General features: G+C 40.9%; 1 protein-coding gene across 2 annotated transcripts in view; it reads left to right on the top strand.

Annotated features, from left to right (window-relative positions):
- Positions 1-21,720: 21,720 nt before the first annotated feature.
- The window catches only part of dcp2 (decapping mRNA 2), a 40,429-nt gene continuing 37,000 nt past the window's right edge, over positions 21,721-25,149 (top strand). The window contains exon 1 of one of the 2 annotated variants that reach the window (XM_080189002.1): positions 21,721-21,843. In XM_080189002.1, the coding sequence (XP_080045128.1) occupies positions 21,791-21,843 (53 nt within the window). In that variant the 5' untranslated portion in view covers positions 21,721-21,790. The remainder of the gene's footprint in view (positions 21,844-25,149) is intronic. The other variant, XM_080189003.1, reaches the window with a different exon arrangement.

Raw genomic sequence — 25,149 nt, 5'->3', positions numbered from 1 at the left:
CACCAGCAAATTTAAGGGAGGCAGGTTCAGGGCATAGCAGGGCTATCCTGTGATAGAATTTATGTTTCTAAATCCTTCCCCATCTCATTCTTCCACTACAATTATCATCTTTGATTATTTATAGTTAAGACTTGGAGGCTGAAATGCATCGGCATTTCATTGCTCACTATCAACTGGTTTAATCTTCAAAAGCAAAATGATGCCCTCCCCCAAGCCCCCTATCCAAATCTACAATTACAGGATTTACCTGGAGGACGAGGACAAATCTAACCTTTTCCTTCTAATGACAAGCCATCTTCTTCAATGCTGATCCTCAGTACTCCTCAGCATGACTTCCTGCACTAATTGTGAGTAGCTCACAGAGTTATTTATTTTGAAGATCAGGATTACCCAGTCTACTATTGTCTCTTCCTCCTGTTTTCTGCCTTGCATTCTCCTTATGTTTCAATTTCCAACCCCATAATTCTTTACAGCCTCCTCCCACCATATCGCCTCACATGCTTATCAAACTCATCTCCCCTATGAAATCCATTTCTATGATTTCAATCCTCTACAAACTCAACTCTTCAGTTCATAACTTCTTACTTAAACATCATGGTTAACTTTCTGAAAATTACAACGTTAATTGAAACGACTAAGTGAATAATGGGTTCCCATAGGAATCAATGTTAAAGACTGATTCGGGTTCCTTTGGATTTTTTAGGTGAGAAATCATCAATGTACAAGATGAAATACTCAGCCATGTGCAGTAGTATGCATTCCCAGCTGAAATAACTTACAAAACAAAATACATTTATCTTAAGGAGGAACTGGAGGGCCAAAAGGGTATTATGAATAGAATAATAATTTATATCATAAACAATGAATAAAGTTGTGCCCTTAAGACGTCTCTCATTTATGCCCACTATGGAAAAAATGTCTCCTGCCAGCCCCATTGTTCTTCACTCTGTTAATGCTTCCATGAAAGTCATGGAAGGGCAGTGACATTTTAATGAAGCCCATGAGCATTAACAGCCAATTCTGAGTATTCTTTATATTGCAATTTAGAACATAGTAACTAGCACTGTGAGTTTGCTAGACCCATAGCTGTAAATTAGAGCACTTTGTATGATCGTTACATATTTGCTATCCAATAATCAACGATTTCCTGGCGGTACAAACATTTATCTGTTTTACATTCTTTAACCTTCTCAATGTGTGTGATCAATTCAGTTGATAAGATGCTTTAAGTTCACAGAGGCACTCAAGTTCTTCTATCATATGTAGAACCAGCATCCACAAAAGATATTTGGCACATCCAGCCTATGTTTGTTACAGAACTAACTCTTAGAATCACTCCCATCAGTCTTGTTCTAGTCACTAGCAAGGGATGCAAGAAGTAACAGATTGTGCTATCATGTGTCATCTACTCACTAATAACTTGCTTGCTGACCTTATCACAGCCTTGCTACAGACATCAAAGAATCAGAAGTAGGTCATTTGGCCCATTGTGCTTGTACTGTCTCTTTGAAAATGCTATGCTATTATTCACATTTCCCTACACTTTTCTCATAGCCCTACATTTTTTTCATTGTTCAGTATATATCCAATTCAATTGTGAAAATTATTCTTGAATCTGTTTCCATCACTCTCAGGTTCTGCACTCTCCTTAAATCCTTTTGGTTTGTTTACGAATTATTGTGTCTTCTGCTTAGCAACCTTTCTGCCAGTGGAAACATATTCTCATTTACTTTATCAAAAGTTCTCGTAATATTAAACACCTCAATTAAATCTTCCCTTAATTGTCTCTGTTGGTTACAAAGAGTGTTATTAGCTGCCTCAATATCAAGGCAACATGCGACCAAGTATTGCCATAACAAAACTGAGGTCAATGAAGATCTATGGAAAAATATGGTCCATGGTTGGAATCATACTTCACACACAGGAAGACGATTGTGGTTTTCAGAAAGCAATCATTGTATCCCCAGAACCCAATTACTCAGGTTCCTCAAGGCAATGTCTTGGTTCAACCATCTTCAGCTGCATGCTCAATAGCTTACCCTTTGTCCTAAAGTCAGTGATGGGATTATTTAATGATCTAGAGTTCAGTTCTAGTCACATACCAGGGAGGTCGGTCTTTTGGGTGGGTCAATTGGGTGGGTCGGTCGGGTGGGTCAAATCAAGCAAACAAACTTAAATTACATTCGGACAAAGAAAAAGGGGGCAGCTCCCCAAAAGGAGGGGGAACGGCCCGAACAGAAACAAAAGGTACAAAGGAAACTTAAGACATGTCAAATCAAAATGTGATTATCGGGGACTATAAGGCACCTCAGCCCCTGTGGTGCCCAACGGGCACGGAAGGCCTCGACAGTGCCCGCGGACACCACGTGCTCTCTCTCCAGGGACACCCGGCCGCGAACATAGCCGCGGTAGAGGGGCAGGCAGTCGGGACGGTCGGCCCCATCGATCGCCCGCTGCCTGGATCTGTTGATGGTGCGTTTACCAGGGAGGTCTCATGACTCATCTATCTTGTGGAACTTGCAGCTTTGAGCTTTTTGAGGTCCCTTCAAAAGTTGACGACTGGATATTGGTGACGAGGGTTATCCTCTCCATCTAGACATGGTTGACATGGATGAGGCATCCTCACACCACAGCGGAAGAGCATTAAAACAATGTTCATTTCTCTGCCAGAACTATCACAAAACACCTCAACTCCCTTGCAGAGTTTTATGGGTAGTTATGATATATTGTGCGCTGCATGATCATACAACATGGCAAACTCTTGCATCAGGACGACAGAGAGGAGTGACACTCCTCTTTAAACGAGGATGAATGGAATAAGTGTCAGGAAATGGACTTTTGTCTGCATAAGCCTTTAATGGATGCCAGGGGCCATGCAGAGATATGCTTGGGAAACAGAGGACAATCTCATATACATGAGATTCATCCAAGATTGAGGACTACATGATCATTTTTCCTCCACTGGGATAGCTTTCATCGTTCGGGATGCTTACCAATCCCTGCTAGCCTCCCCCTTGGAGCCATCTCTGAACCTGCATTCCTACCACCCTGAATAGCAAAGGGAGTGGATTTCTATCACACACATTCACTACAGAAGACTTACCCAGGAGAACTGATAATGTGCACATTTGGTCTAATGACCAAAATCTCAGAATGTGCTGCAACATGGCAGGTCACTGACTTCATATAAGACAGCTCAAATGATCTAGTGCAACATAATCTCAGGCAATCTTGTTGCCACTGCATACAATGGAGTGTCAGCAGAGCTTGCATGTTCCTCTATATCCCACACACTAGTGACCATCTCACATCCAAATATTATATAAAGATTGATAGAAAACAGACAACAGCACACTTTCCTATAGGATAAAGGATGTCTATCATTCCCCTGCAGCCTGAGACATGGCAAAATGGTGATGTGTATGAACTCCTCCAAACTGAAGGTAAAGCTTTGCATTTCCACTGATCTCAGTTCTATTTCCTATAGTGTTTGCAACCAAAGACCTATCAGGAACATTGTGTCCAACAGGGGTCTGATACCCAGCAATTCTGAGTGTCCAGGACCTTGGCTGTCACATCCTCCCTCAGCTGCAGAGATATGTCTGTGCTCACCAGAATATGGTGCTGATTCTAAATTCAACCCGTGTGACCCAGGTGGGGATGTAGGAGGGGCGATTGACAGTGAATCCCTTGGATTACTAGTGTCATCATCCCCGGAGGTGGAGTCTTCAGTCTCCTAAAGTGACGGAGGCCTGAATTCTGGACTGTGGGCAGAGAACAAAAAGCTTCCAACAGTTGTTGAGCACAATTCCTCATGTGGTTCTGAGCATTCATTATGGCAGCACTAGATTGGATCCATTCTCAATCTGCTGCCTTCCCTTGCCAGCCTTGCTGTCTGCAAAGGATTGGCCATCTCTTTCTCTAGAAATCTGGAGGGAGTCTTCCTCAGCAGGTGTGAGGAACGTGAGAACAGGCACCTCCTCCCCGTCTGTTTCTGCCCTTTCTTTTTGAGTGCGTCTTCCTGTCTTGCAACCGAAGGTGGAAATTTCCTCACTTGACAAAAGCAATTGGCTCTCTTGCCTGCACACATCCCCATCGTAAGACTTCCCATTCAATATATTAGATTATATCAAATCATTCACTTAAACAAACTGTCACATACTTTGGCCTCAAGTTCCATTCAGTCCTGAGACTAATTACACATTCTTCCACCTAGCCTTGTTGCACAAATACATAGCCTGATATCCAATTGACGAAACAATCCCATGCCACCTATGTGGATGATTAAAGGGTGTCATCAATGTTTTTCTGGCATTACATCCATGATTTTGGATGGATCCAAGCTTATCAACATTTTCTATGATCTCAATCCAAGCTGCCTTGGTCTTGCCATCATTCAGGAATAACATCTCCTGCCATTTCCTGAAGAATCTGCAGGGAGGCATTACTGAATCATGGGGCTGGTTTATTTGATCTGACATCTCGAATTAGACTTGTAAAGGGCTGGGATTTGTTTGGGGTGTGTTCCCAGGACCATAGATCTTAGTGAGTAAGGAGTGGAGGAGGATAAATTTAAGGGGAGCTAATGGTTAAGAACGCTTTCAAGACAAATTAACCAAACTGTGGAACCAACAAAGGTGGACGTGGAATCCATGACCACGATATAGTGTTAAGGACAAGAGAGAGGCACAGAACTGTATTCCTTTATTCTCTCCTCATTTTGGCATAAGCAGAGATGTTTTTACTTTTAAAATAGGCTCTGGCATTTACTCCCCAAAAACTTTATCTGTGTCATTAATTTTTAAAGTAACTTGCAGCAGACTCTCTTGGGATTAAATCAGAAATTTAGCTAATGTTTTCCACTGTGGCACAGCTGCCTCACAGCACCAAGAACCCAGGTTTGATTCCCAGCTTGGATCACCATACGGAGTTTGCATCTTCTCTGTGTCTGCGTGGGTTTTCTCTGGGTGCACCGGTTTCCTCTCTCAGTCTGAAAAACATGCTGGTTAGGTGCATTGACCATGCTAAATTCTCCCTCAGCGTACCTGAACAGACGTTGGAGTGTGGCGACTAGGGGATTTTCACAGTAACTTCATTGCAATGTTAATGCAAGCCTACTTGTGACGCTAATAAATAAACTTTAAACTGCCTTCTTTCCATAACCCTGTATATTTCTCTTTTTCAGAAAGCAAAGCAATTCTCTCTTGAATACCTTGATTGAATCTGCCTCCACCAAACTCTCAGGCAGCACATTCCGGATCCACTCACCGCAAAATTAATATGGATAGAGGATCGGTTCACATAAAAGGTTTTCAAGTTGGCAGGCTGTGCCAGATGGAATGCTACAAGGATTACTGCTGGGACCTCCGCTGCGTACAATCTATGTTAATGATTTAATGAAGATACACAGAGTAACATATCCAAGTTTTCTGATGATACAAAGCTGGATGAGGGGGGACATTCCCCTATCACATATTCTGAGGAACCTTCCCATGATCTTGCAACGTGTTTTGTTGCAAGATCAGATAATTTAACCATGAATGAGCAGATCAAGAAACATTTCCCACGTCTGCAGTTGTACTGGACAACAGGATTTCTTGAATCTCCCATGTCATTTAGTGCTGCGTGACGTTGGCTTCCCACTGTCCTGTACTATATGGATTAATAAATGCAAAAAAGAAAGTACCCTATAATTTAGGCCAAAATCAACCTATTCTTACTTCGTTAGCTTCTTTTATTCAAATCAAAAACAGCCAAAATCATACCCAGTCACTATTATTTTTGATACTTAATTAACATCCAACTTGGCAGTCAAACAAGCTCTAGCAATACTTGCAGACATAACTATAAGTCAATATATATAATTTGGTACTCAAACACTCACTTGCACAATCAAAATTACAGATGCACCACAGAAAACATTCTTTCTGGTTGTATCACAGCTTGGTGTGGCTCCTGCCCTGCCCAAGACCGCAAGAAACTAAAGAAGGTCGTGAATGTAGCCTAATCCATCACGCGAACCAGCCTCCCATCCATTGACTCTGTCTACGCTTCCTGTTGCCCCAGAAAAGCAGCCAACATAATAAAGGAACCCATGCACTCCGGACATTCTCTCTTCCACCTTCTTCCATGGGAAAAAAGATACAAAAGTCTGAGGTCACGTACCGACTGACTCGAGAACAGCTTCTTCCCTGCTGCCTTGATCTACCTTGTATTAAGTTGCTCTTTCTCTACACCCTAACTATGCCTATAATATTACATTCTGCACTCTCTCTTTTCCTTCTCAATGAACGGTATGCTTTGTCTGTATTAGCACGCAAGAAACAATACATTTCACTGTATGCTAATACATGTGACAATAATAAAGCAAATCAAAATTGTTTTCACTTAGCTGGTCTCCTCACATCTCTCTTTATAACAAATTCTCTATCTGCCTTGTGCTAATAAATGCAGTTTAAAGAAGTCAAAAAAGCATCATACAGGGCTTTAATGCTCAAACACTGATCATATTTCTTAGATGGATTTTATTCAATTAAATTTAAATTTTTCCAATAGTAGTAACCAGTTAATTCAGAAAAATTGTGATGATTGTTTCATGCTTTAACATTTGTGAAGGTTTATCACCAGTGAGACATATATCCATTCCTAATGTCCAAAGTAAAGATTTATTAACTCAACAACAGATAATCTCCGTTTTCACGTAACATTATACACATTGATATGTCAAATTTCAGAAAAGAGTTAAGCAATATAACCAAACAAGAAATTGTGCACTCAAAGTTGGAAATGTGAAAGAAATTGCACAATTGCCTTTCAAAATTTAGTGACTTAATGGCCCAACATAAAGTTAGATGATGATCACTCTAATCCACCAGAATATTTTAAGGCTACAAATATCATGCTACTGAGAAGCTAAAGAAACAGTTGTCAAAATGCCTTTTGATAAGGTATTTGAATTATAAGAAACTACAAGCAAAAATTGAAGTGCACAGAATCGGAGGCAATTTTGTGACTTATGTTGGTAATTTGTTGGGTGTGAAGCAATAGTGGTGTTAGGTTAATAGTACTGAGACAGTTCCTCACCATATACATAAATTACTTAGATGAAGGAATAAAAAAGTTGTATATCCAAGTTTACAGATGGTGCTAAGTTTGGAGATATAATAAGTTGTGTAAGTCAAGTTTATACAGGGATATATATGTAAGAATATAGGAAGTAGGTTATTACTCATAAACAAATAGGAACTAGTTCTTACGGGGACGTAATCCAGGATGCTACATTTACTATTACACTGCAGTCCATTGTTGAGCAATAAGATATCAGCCCACTCACTACATGGAGAGCTACAGAAATACACTCAGCGAATCTCCAGCATTTTGAATCTAAAAATGTGATTATTTCAAACTTATGGGAACCAGAATTCATAATGTGGTGGAAGCAGGTGTCTATAAGAAAGACCAAAACATTTTAAATGGATTTAATGATAAATGAAATAGAGAAAAATCACCCTGAATCAGTGTCAGAGGGAGAGAGGGAAAACTGATTGAATCACATTGGAGGCAAATTCGATAGTCTTTTAAGAGACTTCTGGATGAGTACATGGGACTTAATAGAATTGAGGGTTATAGGTAAGGTAGGGATATCATCGGCGCAACTTGTGGGCCTAAGGGCCTGTTTATGCTGTAGTTTTTCTATGTTCTATGTTCTACATGAAAATAAAGTGGCTACCATTGCAGCACATTGGGAAACTGATGAAGTTGCAGAGGTATTTGAAAGTGCAGGCTGGTATTCAGTAGCTTTCTAAAAGGCACTAGTTTTTATAGGCAGGAGAGAAAGGATTATATTTGTTTCACAGCTGGGAGATGAGTTAAGATGGCAGTAAAAACCCAGAAAATCTCAAGCCAAAGTCAAATCATCAGATCGACTGATGTGACTTTCAAAGACAGAGGCAGGAAATGGATGAGCCTGTTGACAATTTCTGAACAAAATTTCAAAATGCAACCAGGAAACACAGCTGGCAATCCAGCAGTATTGATCTATCAGCAATGACATCTCACTAGAAGATGGTGTTCTGCTGGCCAGTTGTAGAATAATCATACCTAAAATGATGCAGAAAGAACGCTGGAAAATACATGAAGGCCAATATGAAGTGTAAACTCATAGCAACTGTGTGCTACAAAAAAAAGTTTACATGCAATGTTTGCCAGAAGTACAAAAATACACAGTAGAAAGAGGAGATTGGAGCTACTGAAGTATCATCCAGATCACAGAATACTGTGGGAGTTGATACATTCACACAAAATAAAGAATGGTATCTCACAGTTGAAGATCATTACCCAAAGTTCCTTTTATTCAGAAGGTGAAAGATTTAAGAAATACCACAAATCAACTTCATTGTGCAAGCTCTGATTGCTGAGCAAGGGATTTCTGAAGAGGAATGGAAATCAATTCACCTCCAGTAAATTTAAGGAATTCACCGTACAGTATGGGGTTCAACAACATCATCCCATCACATTGCCAAAGGGGAGACAGATTTTTGGAAGACGTGTCCAGGCAGTCAAGAGAACCTTCCTGAAATACCAAAAGACAAAGCAAGACCCAAACCTGTCCTTATTGTCACTCCAATCTACACCTCTCAAGGACTATCAAATTGAAGTACCAATCAATTCATCAAGCAAGATATATTCTCGAAGTGACAACTTACAGGTGCACAGCCAGGAGATCAATACTTCAACAAGCAAACCAAATTCTGAATGTACGTAGAATAAAGCATTAACCTCAGGAGCACCATATACAGATGTGACTGCTGATGTATTTGTGATGCAATGTTCCATGATTAAATAACTGAGACCTGGTAGAAAGCAGAAGTGCATCCTCATATAGAGTACTAAGATATACATAAATCTGTAAATAAACAAGAATGTTTTTACGAATTTCATTCTTAGTGTAACAGGCAAACCCTCAAGAAACCCCATCTAGACCTTGAACACACGATGAAACATGGTGGCAGTGGACAGGGCATAAAACCCCAGAGAAACTGCAGTGAGGACTGCAGACCTAAAAGACCTATAACCCTTGGAAAAAAGACAAAAATGAAAAAGATCGAAGACTTGCTGGGGACCAGAGCATTGTTGGTACAATAGATGCAAGCTAACACAAAGGCCCAGAAGTTTAGCAGTAGTGAGAACAGACCACAATCTGCAAGCCAAACTACTGCAGCAGAAACAGATCCAGAGATTACAACAAGCATGATTTCTATGTTACCACTCCTAGAACCTTTCCAAAGCATTGAGAATTCAGAACATGTTTAACACTGGGACAATTGGAGGAAGAGATTCTCTGAATACAGAATAGCTTCAGGTTTGCATAGGAAGAATTAGATTAGTACTTTACATTATGCAATAGGAGTAAAAGCTATTGCAGGTGGTAATAGTGAAAGAGGGAGTCAATGAGGCTTCAAGATCATACAATTAAGTCCTCCAGGCATTCGATACATAGTTCAGTTAAAAAAAATCATCAAGCAACCCGGGATTTAACTATCAAAAAAGCAGGACAAATAATTTGACAGAACAAACTTAGGAAGCAAAACAGAGTGGATGTTTCTGGGTAAAATAATGTCCCTTAGAAAAGATAAGTGAGGTCAGTCAATATGTCAAACTGAAAAGTGTATTGACGCAAAATTGGTGAAAGCTCACAAACTGCTATCCTGAAATGCTCTTGGTGTAGCAGGAAAACTCTGGACAAGAGGGATATCCAGCAGGGGGAGCAGAATGCCACAACTCTGGAAAATTAGTATTTTTTAAAAGTTGTTGATCTAAAATACAAGTAGTATACGGGAAGAAAGAAAATAACAAGGCTTAATCAAACCAAATGAGTGAAATAGCCACAGAAAGAAACAAATAATCTTCCTAGAAGTTAACAAAACAGAAAATTGTTCATTTTCTGGTGCATTAAATGAAAAATTGATGGTCACCCCACAGAATTAAAATACTGGTGCAGATATTTGCATATTATCTGATGAAGTAAAGTGGATTAAAAATATCATACTACAGCCATTTTCCATTCAGTTGCAAGGAGGAATTATGCTGAAAGTCATAGATCAGCATTTGTCAATGATTAAGATACAAGGATAAAGAAATTATTGAACCCTGTTGTTACACAGAAGCAAGAGTCATCTTTATTATTGAGCAGAAAAGCATGCTTTCAGTTGAGGCTGATTGACAAAGATAATGAAATTGTTGATGAGCAGCATAGAAAAAAATTTCCATCCCCATTTTCAAGTTCAGAAAGGCTGAAGACAGAATACCATTTAACCCAGATGTAACATAAACAGGGCCTAGTTTTATGGCTGATAAAATTGGATATCCTAAATTAAAGAATTGGGCATATTAAAAATCAAACACAGTCAAACCTCAGGCAGGCCAGTTGTACAATACACAAACCTGTCTGGGCCTGACTCATCAACCTCCTAATCAAAGGTCGTTGCACCCTACTGATGCTTAGCAGGAGATCATTGCACCCCATTGAAGTGCACCAGCCTATTGTTCGAAGCCCAGATCGGGCCAGACTTTCTGTCACCACAAACTCCTGCAGTTGGCTTAATCTGATAACAGGTTACATGTAAGCAACAGCATGGAGATGGACACCTGAGGGTGGACCCTGGTGTTCTGTCAGGCAGACATCAAGAAACCCACTGGGTATTGGAACCCCCTCCTGGGACCTCATTGGCTGGAAGCCAGAAAAGTTTCTGGAAAGGCAAGCAGGCAGGGGATAAAGGAACACACTTGCAGACACCAGCAAGTGAAAACTGGAGAAGACTCGATGAAGGACGTGACCCTCGACCATTCGGAAGACTTACCAGAGAAGGAAGGAAGAAGCTGCCATTGAGACGCACCTTCGTCACGACAGACCAGAGGGACTCAGAAAATCGAGCCTGCAGTTTTAACCAAACCATCTTTGCGGGTAGTATATCTGATTTTGGGGTATCCTCTTGTTTTATGTGGGTAATTTAAGGGTTAGTAGTGTTATTGTTAATAAACTTGTTGAACCTTTACTTGTGTTTGTCCTTTGTCCATCTTGCAAATAAGGGCACCAGGGTAAAACCTTGGCGTAAGCAAACTGGTCGAAAGAATCAGAGATTTTAAAATTACAACACAGAGGATGGATGCTAAGAATGTGGGTCATTTTTCCTCTTCCATGCTTGAAGGGCAGTAGCAAGCATTGAAGACTGCATTTTACCCCACCAGCCACATTGGTGGGTTTTAGCATCATATCGTCCACTTCCTGCCTCGCTCCTGGTGCCATATTTAAATGGCACCCATATATTTTCAATGTCTGCAGCCTAAGACTGTCTCAGATAAGAGAGATGGCCCCAAAAGGGAAGAAGCTGCACCCAGACATGGCGATACAGTTAGGAAAGCTAAATAAATTTAGCTGAACGCTGGCACAGGTATTCACAACACATATATAATGTTCATAGATGTGAATAAGAATTGCACCATTCCGCATCATCACTCATATATGCCTTTTTAATGATGAGCTGTATTGCTGTCAATCAGGTGTGACAACATGGTCAGAATTTTATGCAATAATAGCACAGCTTGTATGACTCAAAAGAATGTAAAATTTTCTGAGCAGATGTTGAACACGCATCTTAACATTATTGCACGCTTGAACAATATCATTGGCAGGCATGTGTGAGTCAGAAGCCGCTTAAGGCAATTTTATGTTGCCTGTGTGATTTAGTAGCTGTTGCACAGACAACAGAGGCAGGGCAGCACAGTGGCAGAGTGGTTAGCGCTGCCCTGCCTCACAACACCAGGGACCTGAGTTCGATTCCCAGCTTCAATTACTGTCTGTGTGGATCTGCACATTCTCCCCATGTCTGCAGGAGTTTTCTCCAGTGTGAGAAATGCAGCTCACAGTCAAGCAATATAGTCAAGTCAAGTTCTGAAGGAGCAAGATATTTTATTTAACATTCCTGCAAGACCGGGTGTCCAAAAAAATAGGCACACCTTACATCGATTTGCAGCACATTTTTATACTTTTTTTTACAAGCATTGTAATGGCTTTGCAATGTGTTGTTCTCCCCTAATTGGTGGTCCCTGTCCCATCTATGTGTTGTCATTCCCCTATTGGCTCAAGGTGCCCTAAGTTTCCATCCCCTCTACTCCCCATCTAACAATGTCTCCTGTTATCACAAGAGTGCATTAGTAAACTCATCCGTCTTACCTAACACTGTTACATGTCCAGTTCAGATCGGCGGTAATCAATCTTTTGTCAATTTAATCACTGCTGTCCCGACTATCTCAGTGACCTTTTTCCCCTTTTATGCTCAATTGTAGAAACAACACATCTTGTACACCATTTGCTTTTACAACCTGGACCTCGTACATTCCTTCAGGATGTGGTGTATGCTTCACTGCACACCACACATCTGGTGTTATTCTTACACGACAGGCATCTCTTTATTGTCCCTGACTATTGCTCTGTTAGCAGCAGCGAATTTTATGTCCTATGTTTATAACTAAAATCACAGCTGTTTCCATAATGTGGGTTATCAATGTGCCTGACTATATCCAGTCTACCTAACTTTAGGCTATTTTTCTATGGTGTACAGATATATGTGTTAACAGCATCTTTACCTGTTGCTTACATCCAGGTGCTCTGGTTTCCTCCCATAGTTCGAAAGACGTGCTGGTTAGGTTCTCTGGCCATGCTAAATTCTCCCTCAGTGTACCCGAACAGGTGCTGGAGTGTGGTGACTAGTGGATTTTCACAGTAACTTCATTGCAATGTTAATGTAAGCCTACTTCTGACTAATAAATAAATTCTATTCTTCCACTTTGCTCATCCAAGTGTGGAATAAGAGACCAGAGTACTGACTGTATAAGAGAAGTTCAAGCGAGTGTTAACTGCTGCTTTATTGTTGAGATTTCATCGCTTTCTGTATTTCTTCTAAAATATTTGTTTTGTGAGCTTTCATTTTGATAACTTTTTGTCAACTCTTTTGGAGCATTTGTTGAGTACAGTTTTTAGTGCACAGGGCAGTGCCATCTACATTTCAGCAGATGTGGACTGTGTACTCTACTGGGGAGCTCCTTTGAGAAGGATGTGGCGACAGGGTGTCTTTAGGAAATGCATTTGTGTCATGTTTCTTGTGAAGATGTTAAGATTACACTCTGTTTAAACGATGCTGCTTTGTCTGCTCCAGGCAGCTACCCACTGAGCAGCATGGTGGCACAGTGGTTAGCACTGCTGCCTCACAGCTCAAGGAACCCATGTTCAATTCTCAGCTTGGGTCACTGTCTGTGTGGAGTTTGCACATTCTTCGTGTTTGCGTGGGTTTCCTCCGGGTTCCCTGGTTTCCTCCCACAGTCCATAGATGTGCAGGTTAGGTGCATTGATCATGCTAAATCTCCCTCCATGTACCTGAATTGGCACCAGAATGTGGAAACTAGAGGATTTTCACAGTAACTTCACTGTGGTGTTAATGTAAGTCTAGCTATGACTAATAAATAATTTACTGAGAGTGCAGAAGCATAATTGCTTATAGTTATGGAGATGTTTGTTTAAATCTGAGTTAACGCAGTTTTGTTATTTTTTGGGTTGTCTCCTGGGGGTTGAGAGTATGGTTTAATTAGATTGATTGACCAAGAGCAAGTCATATGTTAATGGAAGGAGTTAGGCTTACAGAGGAAAAAGGCAGGTAGTTTTGGCTTGGATCAGCATGGAGAGGGAGCAATTCTCTTTCTGAGATTGGAAGATTAGCAGCCCATGTACCATCAAGTTTGCTAACTGATCTTGACGAGTTTAAGTCTATGAGGAATATTGCTTAAATTGGAATTAATAAAGATAGGTTAGCACTTTAGAATTGCACCTTGTCATGTTCAAGTATTTCATTTGGTAAAAGTTACGCTAATTCTTTCTGCTATAATTAAACCATATCATTAAATAAAATTTGTTTTAATAAAAGCTTCTTAGTGAGTAGTACAATCACACCTGGAGTGAAATACCTGATCTTCACAGTAATGCCAAAATCAAAAATAGCTGGGGTCTAGTCTAACTTCATAACATACCTTGGGGTTTCTGATTTAGTCCCTAACAAAGATAAGAGGGGCAAGAGACCAGCTGTCCTTAGGCAGCAATGCAGGGACAGGCTTGTGGGAAGAAAGGTACAGATGCAGAACTGCTCTGAAGGATCATGCAGACTTGAAATGTTGGCTCTATTCTTTCTCCACAGATGCTATCAGACCTCGTGAGTTTCTTCAGCATTTTCTGTTTTCCAGCATCCGCAATATTTTGCCTTCACCAACAATTGTAGTTGCAGCCAAGTCATCTACAGGCTTGGGCACAGTGCTGTTTCAAATTCAAAAAGGTGGATAAAGGGGACTGACTTATAATGCCTGAAGATCTCTCATGGACACAGAGAAAACATGTATAACCATCAGAAAAGAAGCACTAGAAGCCACACAGACCTGTGAGAAGTGCTCAAACATGTCATGGGATTAAGGTTTAAAATTGAAACTGATCACAATTAGCCAGAAGAAAATCACAAAAACGCTGCCTAGACTTCAAAGTTTTAGATTGAGACTCATAAGATATGATACATTTACTGCATACATTCAAGGGAAGTTCTAGACCACAGCAGTTGCGTTGTCAAGGATACAGTGGAAGAAGTCAAACTGGAAGATTTGAATTTTATTGAGGGAGTGGAAGCATACACTTCATAGAATCCACAGTGCAGAAGGAGGCCATTCAGCCCATTGAATCTGCACCGACCACAATCCCACCCTGACCCAATTCCTATAACTCCACACATTTACCCTGCTAATCCCCCGATACTCAATTTAGCATGGTCAATCATCCTAACCCACATATATCTGGACTGTGGCAGGAAACTGGAGCACCCAAAGGAAACCCACACAGACACGAAGAGAATGTGCAAACTCCATAAAGACAGTGGCCCAAGGCCAGAATTGAACCTGGGTCCCTGGTACTATGAGGCAGCAGTGCTAACCACTGCACCACCGTGCTGCCCTTCGCCCTTACTAAATACTTAACAAACATGGAAAAGAGATGACATTAGATTAAACAAGTAAAACAGAATAATGGATGCAGAAAAGAGTATTGCCAGAACTGATGGCTAGATTATACTTGGATTATTATACTAATAATCCAATATTTTGAACAGAGAAAACGCTTCACAAATATTGATTTCTTTGTTTTCAATGCCAAACTAGTCATCCCAAAAACACTTTGCCTCGTAATTCTCCAAAAAAAATGAAAATCACTTGAAAATAACAGCAGTCAGTTTGGTGGCTAGATATTAGTCTCCAAATTGAAGAATTAATCACAAATTACTTTACAGGTGCAGTAAATAGCTAACAGCACAGCATACCATTGGCACCCTCTACTTTTCCTTAAAGGCCATGGCAATGCCTGAGAATGGATTGATTTGCGCCTGAGGGTTAAGTTTCAACATTGATATGTATTTCAGATGGTTTGTAGTTAGTAAACTGCATGGCATTACAGTTTCATAACGTTGAGTAGGAATATGTTTATGCATGTGACCAGGTCACCAAGATATCTTCAGTTAAATGGAGAAGCAGAAAGGGAAATTTGAATATTCAAGGAATTGATGAAAAAAATTAACTCAGCTCTTCTTAAATATAGAATTTCACAGCTATTAAATGAGTTCTCACCGTCAGGACTTTAATGGGACGATTGCAACAAGCCCAACTTCCTGCTCTATGATAAACACTGCAGCATAATGTTACCTCAGATGATCATGTGAGGGTTCTGAAGCATGAGGAGCAACAGTCGGAATTTCAACTTCAGGCACAGAGCACAAGTCTTAAAAGTGCTACAGCCTGGGGAGAGAGTGCGGCTATTTGATCAACAGAAAGAGGGCATTGTAATACAAAGAGCTCAACAAATCAGTTCATACGGAATTGAGACAGCAGGGAAATGTCAGAAGGAATTGAAGACATTGGTATAATTGAGAAGGATACCAATGAAATCTCAGACATACTGAGCAAAATTTTCCATTATTTTTCCTAAGTGCTGGACCAGACGAGAAAACCGGTGTGCAGCTCCCCACCCACACAGCAGGCTTTTCTTCCCATTTTTTCCAGCAGTAAAAAAAATGCTGGAAGCATATCTCGTGTATCACAGTAGCAGGGCAGAGCCTGATAGAACTTACACCACCAGCTCTCCAGAGATCAGGGCGCCCTTTAAAAAGGATGCCCCGAACACAACCTTCCTGTGCAGATACCTCATTACATCACTGGTGGGAGGACGTGGAACTGGAAAATGAGAACTTTGTTTGCCAGCTCTTGCGAGTTTTTTTAATGTTTGTGGTGAACCCAGGTGAGAATACCACCACTATATTTAGATCTGGATGAAGACAAGGATCCACAAACAAGTAGAAACTCTACAACTCCCCTGGCAGAAGACACTTTCATCAAGCAACCAGAATGCAGCCGGCCTTCAGCCTCAGAATGAAATTAGGTTCAGATCAGGGAGATACATCAAAGCATCACAGACACTGAAGTCTGAGGCTTTTGCGGGAGGAAGCTGTACATAGAAAGAACGTTAATGTTTCTGGCTTGTCTTGGTGTTTATGCTCCACAACAATCCACTTTATTTCAACTTTCCCCATCAACATATTTTCTGTACTGTTCTTCCCCTAAATGCATCTATGTATTTGTCTCAACCATTTAGTGTGGCAGCAAATTGCAATTTTCATCATTCAAAGAAAAACATTTTTCTTGAATTCCTTATTGGATTTATTAGTTATTATCCTATCCTTAGCCCTTTCCTGTTTATAAACTTGGGGGAAAATGTAGACTAAAGGGTTAACATCAGGAGCTATGTAACTATGATGGAATAACAGATCTGGTGAGAAGCATAAGTAAACCTTGTGAAAAGTACTGAAATATACGTAGACTTGTAAACAAACAAGAATGTTTTTACAAATAATAGTTTAAGGTAGCATTCCTTCGGGTAAGGCAAACCCTAAAGAAATCCCATCTAGATCCTGAGTATAGGATCAGAAAAGATCATTAACAACTTATCTCCTCCACCAACTAGTGAGACAACATCAACAGCATCATTAACAACTGGTGTATCATTGTCACCAGCAAGTGACACAACATTAGAGACATCAAACACAATTCCTACAACAGTAGAAGCAATAAACACAACATTGCCTGTGCAATGCATCAACTCACCAGAGTGATGAATACCAAATCTACAAGGTGGAGGCACAACATCCTACCATCTAAATAATACCATAAGTATGTTGCAAAGGAGAGACATACTGCCAAAGTTGTTCACCTAGTAATCATCAGGAAAAATGCAAGAATGACAAACTGTAAACAATCATCAAAATTTACACTGAAGGAAAAGGGCATTGATTGCCATGTTGACTCTGATTGGCTGAAACGTTGCCAAGGAGAAAGTGACAAAGAGCTAGAGGGTTTTAAAATATTATTTTTGTTTGCAGGAAACAGATCATTGTAGCTGAATGTATATTGCTTTATTGTGTACAAATTTCAGTTCCCGTGCAATGTCAGGCTTGGAAGCTGTATGTCCCAGTGAATGGCTGCTGGAACTGAACAGCATGTTCCTTCAGTTATTCGTAATAAGCAGTGTGCAGACCACATTCAACCAACCCACCCTTATAAAACCCAAAACAATGTATCTACTGTTAAATATGATTACAGGTCATAGATATTTAGATAAGCTTAAGTTTGTGGAGGGATGGCTGGCCAGCTAGGAGTGTATTGGAATGATCTAATCAAGAAGAGAAGTGCACCTAGGTTTCAGCAGCAGCAGAGTCAGGCAATTTTAGTAATGGTATAGGCACCTGGTTGAAAGTTCACCTTGGGCAAGGTTGGTATTGTCAGATTAAACCCTAGACAGTTGTCAAGGAGATGGAGTTGGTGGCTAGAGAGCAGAGCAGGGAAGGCAGGGTCTGAGAGCAAAAGCTTTGGCCTTTGCAGTGTTTATTTGGATAAAATTTCTACTTGGCCAGCACTGAATGTCCGACCAGAGGTCTGCGAATTTCGAGACAATGGAAGGATCAAGAGTGATGATGGTGAGGTAGAACTGGGTGTGACCAGACTATGAGGTTTTCAGATGATGTTGCTGAGACCCAACATGTTGATTAGAAACAGGAAAGGGCTAAGGGTAGAATAACGACTAATAAACCCAATAAAGAATTCAACAAAAACATTTTTTCTCAGAGTGATGAAAATATGCAGTTTGCTGCCACATTAAACAGTTGAGGCAAATGCATAGATGCATTTAGGGGAAGAACAGTGCAGAATATATGTTGATGGGGAAGTTGAAGTAAGGTGGATGAGATTGTTGTGGAGCATAAAAACCAAGACAAGCCTGGAAGGTTAACTCTTTTCCTTGCTCTACTTGTCAAACCCACTGAGTGTTTTCAGCATGTTCTGTTTTAATGCCAGCAGATAACTTTGGGGCCTTGTGACCTGTTGCTGTCCTGTACATTCAATGTATGTGGTGCTATATATGTAATTTCTCCAACTCTTCCTCTTCTCCCCTTACATTTCCACAATGATACTTCTGTGAAAACTAAGTCAAAGTACTAATTTAATGCAAAAAAACAGTAATGTTGGAAATATTCAGGTCAGGCAATAACCTGTGATAAGAAACAGATTTAATGTTTCTGTTGATGATGACCCTTCTTCAGAATTCATTTAATATTCCCTCAATTTATTTTGCCTGAATCTTTAAAAATGTATTCATAAGATCCTTCTCTACCGTGGCTCGGTTGGTAGAACTCTCACCAATGTACTGGAAATTGTATATTTAAATTTCACTTCAAGACTTGAGCATCCAAAGCAATACAACATTTACCTTAAAGCATGCAAAATTTGCTAATTATTCAGGACTGCTTGCACCTAACGCACTGCTTTTAATAATACCCTGTACCAGCAAGCCTCATCCAGCGCCTCACGTAATGTTTGAGTGATACTAGAACCATGGCAGATGTGATGTTAAAGTTATACAAGTGTACACATGAAATGTTTAATTATGTTTTTGCACATATAGCAAATATCCACACATTTTATTGGGCTGTGTATAACACAAATATCTGTGTGTGAGAAAACAAACATCGTGATAATTACACACAGTTGTAATAGATAAGAAAATGCATTTTTGGATTAACAACCAAATGTTACAGTACACAATTATACAAAAGCTCCATTCTCCATCTCACTAAAAAATATGTTATATTTCTGAAAATCTACTGGGAGATTTTGGTTCAGTCCTTATTAAGATTAACTGTAAAATACAGAAACAATTTTACAAGAGGATGTAGTTAATTTAAAATACCAACTTTCAACACTTGGGAAATATGTGAAGTGAGGTTGGTCCTGTTTGCATTTTAAATTATTTGAATAATAGATGTCAGCCTTCACATTGGGAATTCAAACAGTGCTATGTATAAACCATTAGCGGGCTGTGAAATAAATCTCTGCAAGTTAATTTCCTGCAGATGCACCATAGAAAGCATTCTTTCTGGTTGTATCACAGATTGGAATTGCTCCTGCTCTGCTCAAGACTGCAAAAAATTACAAAAGGTTGTGAATGAAGCCCAGTCCATCACACAAACCAGCCTCCCATCCATTGACTGTCTACACTTCCTGCTGGCAAAGCAGCCAGCATAATTAAGGGCCACATGCACCCCAGACATTCTCTCTTCCACCTTCTAGGAAAACATACAAAAGTCTGAGGTCATGTACAATCGACTCAAGAACAGCTTCTTCCCTGCTGCCGTCAGACTTTTGAATGGACCTACTTCACATTAAGTTGATCTTTTCCTACACCCTAGCTAACAACCATAACACTACATTCTGCGCTCTCTCCTTTCCTTCTCAATGAATGGTATGCTTTGTCTGTATAGCGCACAAGAAACAATACTTTTCACTGGATGCTAATACATGTCTCACAACACCAGGTTCAAGTCCAACAGGTTTATTTGGTGGCAAATGCCACTAGCTTTCAGAGTGCCGCTCCTTCTTCAGGTGAGTGGGAGATCTGTTCACAAACAGCCGCCCAAACAGATCTCCCACTCACCTGACGAAGGAGCAGTGAGCACTCGGAAAGCGAATGGCGTTTGCTACCAAATAAATCTGTTGGACTTTACTCTGGTGTTGTGAAACTTCTTACTGTGTTCACCCCAGTCCAACGCCTGTATATCCATGTCATGCTAATACATATGACAGTAATAAATCAAATCAAAGAACAACACAACGACATTGCAGTGAATCACTTGCCTGATCAGAGCTGGGCTGATCCCTACCCCCCTCCCTTCCTGCTGTCCATCCCGATCAGACTCACAGGGCGCTCACGCTCCATCCCTCAATGGAATTCAAACCCACCAATTCCATCACCGCGCGCCAAAACCGCAGCCAATCAGAGTCCTCCTGCCTTTGTTTGTCCGTTGAAGGTTTGAATCTGATTGGCTGCGCGCGCCCGGTGTGACGTCACCGACCCGCACTGCCTTACGGGAGTTGTAGTCTTTTCCCGTTACTGATGGTGATTTATTAATGATTTGCTTTCAGCGTCATTTTAAAATCCCGGCACCGTGGCTGTCTTTATCACTGTCAGATTGATGCCGACCTTGGCTGGGTTCCCGGCAGGTTCTCAGTTCTGGTTTAATTTAAAAAGCCGGCGGTCCCATCTTGACGATCGAGGCAACCATCTGGATTAGCCGGGCACGGCCATTATCACCCAGTCCCTTTACCTTTAATTCCCTTACATCTTCTCCCTTTAAAGGCTTTGCCCTCTCCCCTTTCAATGCATGACACCCATCACAGTGCTACTTTCCTTCCCTCAGCTCCGAAGAACAGCCATGACAAGTGGAGCATAAGTTGTGCCCAACGCAGAACGTTTAACTTGTCTCTCCATAGGATACTGTCGGAGCCGCAGAGTATTTCCCGCACCTTCAGATCCCAGCAACGGCAGACTACTTTGCCTTTATTCAGCACTTGCTGTTTTTATTTTCAGATTTCCAGCTCACGCAAATGATTTTAATTTTGAAAGCCTCCAAGTGGGAGAGGCGGAGTAGCAGAGAAATTGTAGAATGAGTTTGGGGTATGGGTGGCTGACAGGCGGGATAAAGGAAGGCGGGCATCATGCAGACGAAGCCAGAGTTTGGAGGAAGCCCGGATTCTAGGAATACTTGGGGGACAAGAACCGAGAGATATCTGAAACGTAGGTAATAAAACCGATGCGCTTAACCATTTTGACTATGTTCCCCTTTGCTGTCCAGCTGTTTTGAGTTGAAAGTCTCACAACACCAGGTTAAAGTCCAACAGGTTTATTTGGTAGCAAACGACACTAGCTTTCGGGGTTCTGCCCCTTCATCAGGTGAGTAGGTAGTTCTGATCACAAACAGGGCATACAAAGACATACTCAGTTTACAGAATACTGATTAGAATGCGAGTATTTACAGCTAATCAAGTCTCAAAGGTGCAGACAATGTGAGTGGGGCAGAGGCCCGAAAGCCACTGACGTTTGCTACCAAATAAACCTGTTGGAGTGTAACCTGGTGTTGTGAGACTTCTGGCTGGTATTTACCCCTGTCCAATGCCAGCACCTCCCCATCATGCTTTTAGTTGCCCGGTTCCCTGAGCTGTCAATCATGCGAACGTCACAAAGGCCGGGTCGAATGGAGCGGGTGGCTGTGTTCGCATTCCCGGAAGAAGTGACGGGTTCGGTGAGGAGCAGCCGCGGTATGTGTGCGCTATGGAGGGGAAGAAAGTGGAGATTCCAACCGGGGTGCTGGACGATCTCTGCAGGTAAGCACCCAGGAAGCAGCGTGTGAGGACACGAAGGCCGGTTTTCCCAATGGCCGCGGGGGGCGGATGGGGGGGGGTGGGGAACAGGATAGGGAGGAAGTGAGGGCCCAGGAGGAGGAGAAAATGCGCTCCGAGTGGAGAGCCCCGCAGTAACAGGGCCAAAGTTAAAATCGAACCCGATTCAAAGCAAATGGAGTTTGATATTTTAGATAAACCAGGAGAGAGAGCCATTGGCGAATTTCGTTCTTATTTCGAAACAAAATCGCACGATCCGAAATGTAAAACGAGAGGACATTTTGTGCCTTGGCTTTATTAAAATATAAATTCACATTGTTTAAAAAAAACTTTTAACGTATTCTTTTCTTGAAATCCCAAATATTTTAAACAAAAAAGCCTGGGATAGTGAGTAGCTTTATTCTTTCAAGGTGCAGAGAGGAACTGAATAACCACTATCTTTAATTACTGAAAACAGGAAATGCTGGAAAATCTCAACAGGTCTGACAGCATCTTTGGAGAGAATAGAGCCAAGTCTGGATGACTCTTCAAAGGAGTTTCTGTTTTTGTTTCAGACCCCAGCATCTGCCTTAGTATATCTTTAATTGTCTCTCTATTTTGTACATTGCGATGCAGAATTTAACATGCACTTCACAACATAAACAAGAAGTATTTTGGGCAATACATATTTTATCTTTAAATGCTTTGTTGTATAAATTTGCACATGTGGGACTTGATAAGATTTGAACAACTATGCTATTTATGCACTCTGTCAAATTCTAGTATGATTTTCAGATTTGCAATGTCCATCCTTTAGGATGCATTTACAAAACCCCATTGACAATCGCAACTGAGTTGGGCTGGTCATTACAATGCACCCCACCCTCTAGCTCTCCATAGATAGTTCACTTTCAAAGTCAAAGGAATTGCTGCAGGGAAACTCTGAAGGCTTTGCTTAGGATCTTTTAGGTATTGACTTCTCGTCCTGGGAGAAGCTCTCACAAGATCATTGTTTTTGAAAGCAAGTGCTCATCAGAGGCAGAAAGAAAATGCAAGTGGAAAGGAAAACCCAAGCCAGCAACTTGTCCAAAATGCAGTTGTCTGTGGTGGCCTGTCCTATTTGCATAGATTGGCTTTAGCAGTCAGTCACTTATCCACTAGACACTAGGCAATCGTTTTTGTCCTTCAAGGCAAAGATCAAGAAGACTGCATTTCTGGATCAAAGTGCTTAGCTTTGGCACTAAAAGACAAGCATTGAATCTGGGATTTTCACTGTCAGACTGAAGTGTAAAACACATCATTAATGCAGTTGTACTTTTGTGAAAGGTGAAATTATGTTTTCCCTTGTATAATAGAATTAGCAGGAGTAGGCCACTGGGCCCTTTGAACTTGCTGCAGGATCCGGTAAGATCGTAACCGATGGAAGTCTCATAATGCCACGCTAAAGTCTGAAAGGTTTATTTGGAATCACAGGCTTTCAGAGCGTTGCCCCTTCATCAGGTGACTCATTCCAATTAAACCTATTGGACTTTAGCCTGGTGTCGTGATACTTCTTATTTATTTGTAAGTTTATTTATTTATTGGTCACAACTAAGGCTTGCGATGAAGTTACTTTGAAATTCCCCTAGTTGTTACACTCCAGCGCCTGTTTAGGTCAATGCACCTAACCTGCATGTTTTTCAGACTGTGGGAAGAAACTGGACCACTCACACAGACACGGAGAGAACGTGCAAACTCCACGCAGACAGTGACCCAAGCTGGGAATTGAACCAGTGTCCCTGGTGCTGTGAGGCAGTAGTAAATCACTGCCATCATGCCACCCCAGTCCAACACCAGCATCTCCATGTTGTCATAACTAATCTCATTGTAGCCTCACCTCCCCATTTCTGTCTACCTCCAATAACCTTTCATCCTCTTGCTTATCAAGACTACTTGCATCGCCTTTGAAGGAAGAGAGTTCCAAAGACTTACGGCTCTCAAAAAAATAATCCTTCTTATTTGTGACTTAAATGGTTGACCCTTTATTTTTAAATAGTGACTCCTAGATTGAGATTCTCCCACAAGAGAAAACAATCTTTCCACTTCCACCCTGTTAAGATCTTTCAGGATCTTGTTTCAATCAAATTGCTTCTTGCTCTTCTAAACTCTAGCAGATAAAAGCCTTGCCTATTCAACCTTTCCTCATAAGACAGCCCTTCCATTCCAAGTGGTAAATTTATGAACTCCTTCCAATGTATTTTGCATCCTTCCTTGAATGAGGAGACCAATACTGTACGTAGTACTCCAGATGCAATCTCACCAATGCTACGTATAAATGAAGCATAACCCCTCTACTTTTGTATTCAATTCTCCTCGCCATAAACAATAGAATTTTATTAGCTTTCCTCATTACTTGCTGTACTATCAGACTGATTTTTTTTTGCAATTCATGGACTAGGACATCCAGGTCCCTCTGCATTCTCTTAGCATTTAGATAATGAGCTTCTTTGCTATTTGTCCTGTCATAGTGGACAGTTTGTCATTCCTAACATTATACTCCATTTGCCAGATCACTATCTATGTCCCCTTTGTAGCTTTCTTATGGCCTCTTCACAAATCTATTTTCCTACCTAATTGTATAATCTGCACATTTAGCAACAGTACCCTTTGGTACTTCATCTAAGTTCTTTAAATTGTAAAAAATGGTCCTAGCACTGATCCCTGTAGCACACCACTCATTACATCTTGGCAATGAGATAATAACTGCTTTATGTCTATTATCTGTGAGTGAGCCAACATTCTATGCAAATATATTGCCCCAACACCATGAGGCATTATTTTCCACAGTAATCCTTTGATGTGGCCCTATCAAATGCTTTCTGAAGATCTAAGAACAGTTCATCCATTGGTTTCCCTTCATCTACCACATGTGTTACTTCAAAGAACTCCAATAAGTTGGTTAAATATAATTTCCCTCTAGTGAAAACATAGTGACTGTCTGACTACCTTGACTCTATCTATGTGCCCTGTTATAAGATCTTTAATAATAGCTTCCAGCATTTTCGTTATGACAAATGTTAAGCTAACTAGCTTGTAGCTTCCTGTTTGCTGTCTCCCTCCACTTCTTTGAATAAAAGAGTTACATTTTCCAATCTAATGGAACCTTCCCTGAATCTAGGGAATTTTGGAAACTTAAAACCAATGATCTCTCCAGCCACTTCTCTGAAGATCCTAGGATGAAATTCATCAGGACCCAGGCACACCAGCTTCAGCTATTTACTCAGTAGCATTTGTCTGGTGATTGTAGTTTTCTTGAGTTCCTCCCCTTTCCTG

The sequence above is a fragment of the Carcharhinus amblyrhynchos genome, chromosome 5, assembly GCF_965287045.1.
Source record: "Carcharhinus amblyrhynchos chromosome 5, sCarAmb.v2.hapA, whole genome shotgun sequence".
Classification (NCBI taxonomy): Eukaryota; Metazoa; Chordata; class Chondrichthyes; order Carcharhiniformes; family Carcharhinidae; genus Carcharhinus; species Carcharhinus amblyrhynchos.
The sequence above is the reverse complement of the archived record's forward strand: the minus strand, read 5'-3'. Positions and strand labels throughout refer to the sequence as shown.